The sequence below is a fragment of the Hyaena hyaena genome, unplaced genomic scaffold (assembly GCF_003009895.1).
Source record: "Hyaena hyaena isolate Hyena2069 unplaced genomic scaffold, ASM300989v1 scaffold_65, whole genome shotgun sequence".
Taxonomy (NCBI): domain Eukaryota; kingdom Metazoa; phylum Chordata; class Mammalia; order Carnivora; family Hyaenidae; genus Hyaena; species Hyaena hyaena.
In genome coordinates, this window is record NW_024080697.1 from 2,811,012 (window position 1) to 2,820,000 (window position 8,989).

At 55.7% G+C, this 8,989-nt stretch overlaps 1 protein-coding gene across 3 annotated transcripts in view; it reads left to right on the forward strand.

The window, feature by feature from the left end:
• ESRRB (estrogen related receptor beta) overlaps positions 1 to 7,696 on the forward strand; it is a 106,308-nt gene extending 98,612 nt beyond the window's left edge. For all 3 annotated transcript variants that reach the window (XM_039232194.1, XM_039232196.1, XM_039232195.1), the window contains 2 exons: positions 1,264 to 1,533; positions 7,318 to 7,696. In XM_039232194.1, coding sequence (XP_039088125.1) covers positions 1,264 to 1,533; positions 7,318 to 7,562 — 515 coding nt within the window. In that variant the 3' untranslated portion in view covers positions 7,563 to 7,696. The remainder of the gene's footprint in view (positions 1 to 1,263; positions 1,534 to 7,317) is intronic.
• Positions 7,697 to 8,989: the final 1,293 nt, after the last annotated feature.

Below are 8,989 nucleotides of genomic sequence, written 5' to 3' on the forward strand. Positions count from 1 at the left end.
CCAAGAGGTTTGAAAGTCAACTTCCTCCCTCGCTTCTCCTTCCTCCTCCTCCCCCTCCCCCTCCTTCTTCTCTACCCCCCATCTCAAATCAAAATGTTAATTATTCCAGGACGCCTGGGTGGCTCCATTGGTTAAGCATCTAACTCTTGGTTTCCGCTCAGGTCATGACCTTACGGTTTGTGAGTTTGAGCCCCACGATGGGCAAGAGTTAAAAAAAAAAAAAGACGTTAACTGCTCCATGCCTAAGTTAAGTGTATGTATACAGGAGTTCCAGATACTATTCTCATGTTGGAGACAGACTTTTCATCCCATCCTTAATAGCAGTAGTACGAGCTCAGTGAGCATGTTTTATGTTCCATAATCATTGTCTTACTTAGACCTCGTGGAGAGGCTGAAGCAGGTGTTACAGTTATACCCATTTCACAGAAGGGGATGCTGAGGTTTGGGGCAGTGACAGCTTTCACATGGTCCGCCTACAGCCAGGTAATGGGGAGTCGGGGTTCAGGCCCAGGCAGTCTCCCGAGCACATTGGGCAAGACCGTGTCATAATGTCGCCATCCGTGTCCCTGACCTTTTGCTCTGGGGTCAGCCTCCTTACGAGCAGGGAGGGGGAAACTCCCATAATTCTAAGCTCACGGAATGCGAGACAGCTTGGGTCATTGTTAGGTGGAGAGTGATGGCCGGGGCAGCAGGGGTCTGACCCCTGGAGGACAGGCTGCCCTTTGAGAAAGTGCCCCCTGACCCTGGGGGCTCTTGAGCTCTTAGCAGCCCCGGGCTGTGGTCATTAGGGAGTCACTGGCCGAGAACAGCTGAGTCCTATCTCCTGTTTGGGCCTCTGGGTCAGCACACAGCTGAGACTCGGCACTGAGTATCAGGTGTCATGTTAAAACACTAAAACATCCCCTGGTTGAGCAGAGAGAAGGATCTGGAAAGGCCCCAGAGGGAAAAGGACCCTGGACTGCTGCCTCTTGATCCTATTATGAATTTTGAAACTCCTTCAGTTACAAACGCATTTAACCAAAAAACCTCTCCAGGTGTTTGAAAAAAGCCTAGCACTAACAACAGCCATAATAACAATTGTCAACATTGACTGAGCTCTCGTTATGTAAGTCTTTTCCGTGAATTCCCTGACTCATTGGCCCAGGGAAGAACAAGGAGTTCAGCAGGCACAGAGGGAGGGGCAGGATCCGGAGGTGGCCGGGACCACCTGCTCCAGGCAGCCCACCTGACTGCCCCTGCTCTCCTTGGCCCCTCTCCCCGCAGGCTTCTCGAACCTCTCTCTCGGGGACCAGATGAGCCTGCTGCAGAGCGCCTGGATGGAGATCCTCATTCTGGGCATCGTGTACCGCTCGCTGCCCTACGATGACAAGCTGGTGTACGCCGAGGACTACATCATGGACGAGGAGCACTCCCGCCTTGCAGGGCTGCTGGAGCTCTACCGGGCCATCCTGCAGCTGGTGCGCAGGTACAAGAAGCTCAAGGTGGAGAAGGAGGAGTTCGTGACGCTCAAGGCCCTGGCTCTGGCCAACTCAGGTAAGGGCGGGCACGGGCCCCACCGCAGGAGCTTCCTGAGGTCTCTTGGGCCTGGGGAGCATAGCCCTGGAGCCTGTGAGCAGGGGCAGGATGCCGGAGGTTCTTGTCACCAAAGGTTGTGCAGGGGGTTGGCTTGGAGCTACAGGGGTGCTGATGAAGGCCAGCAATAGGCAGGTTTTTCCCGAGCCCTTGATTTGCAGGGCGTTCTATGTACTGAGCCCCTGCCGTCTGGCCCACGCACTCTACAGCCACACAGACTCTACAGCTAAGTTGCTAAGGGTCAAATCCTGCTTCTACTACTCGGGCAAGTCGCAAGTCGCTTCCCTCTGTGCCTTCCATTCTTTACCAGTAAAATGGGAACAATAAAGAGTCCCTCCCCCACCAGGCTATGAAAGGGATTTATTTGCATATCATTATAGCATACTCACTACCTGCTTGGTGAATAGTAAGTGCTGAACCTGTTAGAGAAATTAGCTATGAACTTAATTCTTACACTCCTGTGAGCAAGAGTCTCATGGTTTTTTACCCCATTTTATAGATGGGGGACTGAGGCTTGGAGAAAATTGCCCAGGGTCACCTTGTCAAAGGGTGTCAGAGCTAGGACTCAAACCAAGGTCCTCTGGTTGCAAAATCAACCCCCGGCTTATAACCACTCCTTGAATCTCCCAATCAAATTGCTCAGGCACGAGAGAGAGAACACCTTCCCGACTGAGTTGTCTGGTCTGTCATTAAAAGGAGGCTTCACGTCCGACTTTTGATTTTGGCTCAGGTCATGATCTCATGGTCGTGAGATGGAGCCCTGTGTCGAGCTCCGCACTGGCAGGGAGTCTGCTTGGGATTCTCTCTCTCCCTCTGCCTCTGCCCCTCCCCAGCTTGTGCACGCCCGCTGTCTCTCAAAAAAATAAAAATAAAATAAAGTTCTTTAAAAAGGCAGCTTCACCTGCATTCCTTCAGCCTCTTCCAGCTTCTGGCTGCAGTCTCTGGGGAGAGGGGCCGGCCACTGGCCATGCAGCTGAGTGGGCTGCAATGTAATCGTGTCCACACATAGGGAGCACCCACCCAGTGCGGAGTACTGCGCCAAGTAGGGGGTGGTCAGTGCAGGAGAAAGTCAGGCTTCTGGTCTAAAAAGAGAGTGTCAGGCGTGCACACAATTCTGCTGCAGGGCGGTGTGCCCTGGAGTTCGCTGCTCAAGTCTGGTCACAGGGACCCAAGTTCAAATTTTAGCTCTGTTACTTAGAAGCAGCGTGACCTTGGGCAAGTTGGCCACCGTCCTTAGCCCTATCCTTGTGTGTAAAATGGGGATACCCCAGTACCTTCTCCAAGCACTCTGGTATTAAATGATCGACCTAAGATAAAGCACCTAGACCAGTGCCTGGCCTCAAGGAAATGTTCAATAAATATTAATTACCATTATTATTAATATTACAGGAAACAAAGTGGGATCCGCACGGGGAAGAGGGAGAGCAGGTTCCCAGGTGGAGGCAGTACAAACAGGGTAGCTAACCGGTTTGCTTGATGCAGTTAGGCTTTTAGTACAAGTCCCATGTCCCAGGAAACCTCAGTCCCTGGCAAACTGAGGCAGTTGTTCCCCTAACAAATGGCTTCCTAGAGAATGCAGGGGCTGCTGCTGATGTCCTGCTCAGCCCCCCCTTACTGGGTTAGCACCCCCACACCCCCGCTGCTGAGCTCTGCTGCTAATAGCTCACAGCTGCCCCCTCCCCCAAGATCTGCCCTCACCTGCCTTGCCCGGGGAGCTACGTACCTTGGCACCTTCAGCTAATGGCGACCCACACGGGAACAAAAGCCTGGACTCGTGGCAGGGTGAGATCCGAGCCCTGCGTGGATCAGGCCCAAGCTGAGACCATGTCCTCACCTTGCTCTCACCCTCACCCTGTTCTGCCTCCCTCCCTCCCTTTCTCCTGAAAGCACACCTTCCAGAAAATCCATGCACCCAAACCATGGTCTTGGGCTCTGCTTTTAGGGACCCTGATCTAATAGAGTGAAGCATTTTTTTTTTTTTAGTTCAACTCCCTTTTATTAATAAACAAATGGAAAAGAATAATTAAAATTTTACATGCTTCTATACATAACATATACATCTTTAAAAAAAATTTTTTTAATATTTATTTTGAGAGAGAGAGAGTAAGCAAGTGGGGGGAGGGACGGGGAAAGAGGAGAGAGAATCCCAAGCAGGCTCTGTGCTGTCAGCGCAAGAGTCTGACTCGGGCTCGATCCTGTGAACCATGAGATCGTGACCTGAGCCAAAACCAAGAGTTGTTTGCTTAACCAACTGAGCCACCCAGGCACCCCGGACCTTTTACGTCTTAAGATCCCCAAATGGTAGTGTATTCTTTGTTAGAGAATCCTGGTGCTGTCGGTTTTTTAAAAGTAGTTTGAAACTTCCAGAATAACTGAGCAGGTGGTACTACAGTTCTGTGTACCCATCCCACCCCCGCCCACCGCCCCGTACAGTTTCACCTCGTACAGTCTCCTCTACTGTTCACATCTTGTACTGGTGTGGTAATTTGTTAGCCGATACTGATACATTATTAACAAAAGGCCCTGGTTGCCATCCAGGTTTAGCTCTTTGTGTCGTGTGGGTCTGTAGATTTGACAAATGGGCAGTGACAGACCTCCCCCCGCCCCAACTGCTATTCTGAACCATACAGAGTGGCCCCACCCCTCGTGAGCCCGTGCTTCCTACTGAGAGGGAAACAGGGCAGCCAGCTGTGAGGCCTGGGAGTTTGTGTGGGTGGAGGGAACTCGGTGAAAACAGGGGGCACAGAGTGGGGACAGTGAGACCAGCAAGGCTGCCAGACCTTGGAGGGCATGTCTTTGATTTTAGACTCCCCTGCCTTCTTCATACCTGACCTAGAGCTCAGGCTGGCCCAAGTGGGAAGTAAGAGAGTGAAGAGGTGTCACGGCCACCCCCCTCTCCAGCGTCAGTCTGTGACGGCTTTCAGATGGCGCTTTAGCTTGGCTCTTGTCCTGATCGCACACGCACACGCATGCACACGCACATGTGCACAGGCGTACACGTACATGTGAAGACATGCATGTGTGCAAATACAGGCATGTGCACACATATACACAGACATGAACACAAATGTAGACACCTGCATGTGCACACACATACAGCTGCACACAGGCTCACAAATACACAGATATGGACACAGACACACATGCACAGGTGCATATACACAGGCATGCTCACAAATACACGCACACATGCACACATACAGATATGGGCACACATGCACTACATGCTCACAAATACACATGCACACGTGAACACACACGCATCAACACAGGCACACATACGCGTGTGTGCAAATAAACGTGCACACACTTGCAGATGCGTACACACACACAGGCGCACACAGCACCTGAGGACTGACACTGGTTTGGTGACACGAGCCCATTGGGAGCTTCGGCCGGATCAAGCTTCATCTGAGCACACGCTGTCACGGGGGATGGAGTTCCAGGAACCTGTGCTTCTGGCCCCGGGGGCTCCTCCCAGGCCATCCTGTGGCTTGTGTGCAGGTACAAGTAGTTCAGAACAGGGAAAGAGGAGTTTGTGACACTCACAGCCCTGGTCGCGGAGTCGAGCAATCAGCTTTGGGCAGGAAACGGGGGAGAGCCTAGGCCTGCTGTGGGTAAGGCCAGAAAGGTAGGTTGGGGTCAGACCAGATGCTCCGGGTCTAGGAAGGGATTGGGTTGCAATAGGGTCGGTCCAGGGGCCATGAGAGGCTGTGCAGCAAGGTAGGAAGGCCGCCCGGTCAGGCAGTGTGTTGGCTGGAGGAGAGACAGGTGCCAGGAGAGGGCTGGGGTGGTCCTGGTGGTGGCCTGGGTGCCACTGCTGAGGCTGAGGGCGTGGGATGTGGCTCGGGGGCTTGCCCTAGGCAGAAGAGCGAAGCACGGCAGGGACAGGCTGGGGCCCCAAACCACAGCCCCTCAGGAGCCTGCTGGCCGTCGTTCACCCCGAGTCCTATCTCCAAGGCTCCCTGACAGCAGAAAAAATTCATAGCCATTGATTTTGTAATTAACAGTTTATCAATGCCATCGATACAGACTCGCTGATGGATTGCAAAGAAATTAATCTTGCAATGTTATTTTATTTCATTTTTGGTCGAAGGCAGCTGCCAATTGTGGCCTCCTTGGGGAGGGTGGGAGGAGGGGGAAAGGAAGTTGGCGGGAGGCAGGGGGTCTGGTCACCTGTGTCCCAGCCTTACAGGGACCAGCACATCTTGAGCGCACATTCTGGAAGCAGCCGAGAGTGCAGGAACGGAGCCATGCTCCATTTCCTGGTGGCAAAGGCGTCCCCACTGCTCCGGCAAGGTGGACGAGTCCTGGGTAGGGGACCAGTAACACCCCGGTACGTTCATTAGGTGTTTCCTAAGTGCCTGGGAAGGTGCTATTTCTTTCAACCCTTACCACTACCCTATGAGGTAGGAGAGATTTGCCCCATTTTACAGATGAAGGAACAACCTCAGAGAGCCTAAGTAGCTTGGCCAAAATAACACAGCATCTAAGATTTGAGAACCTTATCTTCCTCATTCTGCTTTTCTCCCAAGAGGAGAAGGCAGGACCCCAGAGGCAGGGCTGAGTGTGGGTCCGGAAGGTCAGAAGCAGTCACTGGGGTCAGCCTGTTGGAACAGCTGCCCTTGGCAGTCTGGTACCTAAACTAACTCGGCACGCAAAGAATTGCCCCGCTCTTTTGAGGAACTCTGGAGCCTCGCCCCTGCCTTCTGGGCAGCCTACCCAGAGCTTTCGGTTTACTTGATCCATATGCACCCTTCCCTTCCCACCTCTGGCAGGCATCAGACACTGCAGTGCAGTGTGGTGGCTCGAGATCTTTAAGGAGAGTCAGAAGAAGGCAGGATATTTTCCCTGAGGCCGGGGAATGGGTTCCGGTAAATTGCCTTTGCTTCAACTCAGACCCCGCTGTGACCCAGCTGTCAGCACCTGTCCTGCTGGGATTTAGGTAAATTTCATTTGCACCCCCAATTTGTGCCTGAATCCAGAGCCCTCCTCAGGACTTTCAGAGAACTCACAACAGCATTCTCCTTCACTGCACCCCAGTCCTCCAGCCGTGCCAGCCCCCCCCCCCCCCCCCCCCCCCCCCCCCCCCCCCCCCCCCCCCCCCCCCCCCCCCCCCCCCCCCCCCCCCCCAAGCACACCACCTCCACGTAGAGCTCAGTCCCTCTCTCTGTTTGGATTCTGTGCCCAGCATTCTGTCAGGTTAGCGAGGACACTGTAGGTGAGCTGGTGATGATACCACCAGCTGGGCATTTCCTTTGGGACAGGTTTTCAGCCCTCGATGTCTGTTTACTCATTCAACCCCTTGAGGTAGGTCTGGCTCTCACCTCATTTAACAAATGAGAAAAATAAGGCACAGAGAGGTGAAACGACTTGCCTAAAGTCACACAGCTTAGCGAGCAATGGTGCAAGATTCCCAAACCCAGCAGGCTGGCTCCAGAGTCCTCCTGGGCCCTACAGGCCAGTGGTGGGTCTGCTCACATTCAAGTCCTTCGGGGTCTCCGACCGCTGCCCCGCGGTGGTTTCTGGAGAGATGACCTTCCTAGGTCAGATGGCTCCCCCGGGTCCAAGCCTCAGCTCTGTCATTGGCCTCCGTGACCTCAAGCTGGCAGCCTATCCTCTGAGAGCCTCAGGGCTCCTTCTTGGGAAAGTGAGGATTTGGAAGGCGGCCCCACAGGCCCCAGGGTGGAGCCCATGCCCCGGGGCGCATGGCCACGCCTGCTGACACCAAGCGTGTGCCCGCAGATTCCATGTACATCGAGGACGTGGAGGCGGTGCAGAAGCTGCAAGACCTGCTGCACGAGGCGCTGCAGGACTACGAGCTGGGCCAGCGCCACGAGGAGCCGCGCAGGACGGGCAAGCTGCTGCTGACGCTGCCCCTGCTGCGGCAGACGGCTGCCAAGGCCGTGCAGCACTTCTACAGCATCAAGCTGCAGGGCAAGGTGCCCATGCACAAACTCTTCCTGGAGATGCTGGAGGCCAAGGTCTGAGGGCCCGGCACGTGGACCGACTCCCGCCCGCGCACAGACCCACCGACGCGGAGACCTGCATGGCCACCGGCCTCGACCTTCAAGCCCTGTATCATGGCCACGAGCAGTCCCAGAGGAGGGGGTTTCTCGCCGCCCGGCTGTGCACAGAGTCCCGGGTGCGGTGGGGCCGGGGAACCAGGATGGGGGGCAGGGCACGGGCTCATCTGTAACTGGCTTTTTTTCTTTGGTATGTTTTTCCTTCTCCGTGGGCAGTGCTGGGGCCTGGGCCAGGGCCCACTCTCTTGAGACTGGAGACCACCGAGGAAGCCCCGCCTTTCCCCACCAAACCACCAGGAAACAGCAGCGCATATCCGAACCCCGCCCCGTGGCCTGGGTGGCCTGTGCTCAGCGCCTCGAGCTCCACCAGCCCGGGCTAGGTGCCACCCGGAAGCTTTCCCTTCCCAGAGGGCAGGTGCTTCCTTCCAGAGGCTCCACCTATTCTGAGCTTCCTTGGTTCTCATCAGGAAGCCCCACACCTTCCACGGCCCCACCGGCTCCCACCCTCCGTCCCTCCGCTCAGTTGGGCACACACTCTGCTCCCATTAGGGACTCACTGTGGAGAGAGCAGCCTGCCAGAGCTGGTGCATTTTCCTGGGGTGCCCCCCACCTGCCCGTCCCTGCTGCACCAGGGCCCACCTGCCCTCCGGGAACCCCCTGCTGCTCCCTGCCCCTACCTCAGCGCACACCCAGTGGGTGCAGGTGACTGCAGGGCCCGCGTCTGGGCACAGCACCAGCTCAGAAAAGAGCAGGGTCCAGGCCACACTCCCCAGAGCTCCCACTGCTTCTGGCTTGCTTCTCGCCTACCCCCTGCCAGCCTTCAGGGCAGGTCTGGAGCCTGTGGGAAGTCAGGGAGTGCAGGGGCCTGGCCCCATCTGAGGGCACCTTGGCACTGATGCCAGGCTGCCAGTCCTGGGAGGATGGGGGCAAGATGGGGAGAGGCTCGAACCAGTCTTTGCTGAGCACAGAGAGGCCTAGAAGCAAGGTAAGTGGACAGGGTGTCCCCAAGGACAGGGAGCTCAGGGGAGGTTGCAGCCTGCCTGCTGTGTCCTGGCTCCCGGGGGCAGGGGACACCACAACACCCGTTCCCAGCATTCCAGAGGGTTGGCCGAATCGCTGCCGCAGGAGGGGACCGAGGAGGTGGTACCTAGCTCCCTGGGTACACGGAAAAGGCCCAGCTTTCCGGGGGGCCCCCCAGTCTTCCTGGCTATGGTGTAGGGTGACCTACCACCCTGGTTTGCCCAGAACATTCCTGGTTTTAGCACTGAAGCCTGTGTCCTGGGAAGCCCCTCAGCCCCAAGCAAATGGAGACAGCCTGTCACCTGATGTCTGTGAGTGGCCTCAAAAGTCGGTCATGACCCACTCAGGGCAGCCCTGAGCTCCTCGAGGGC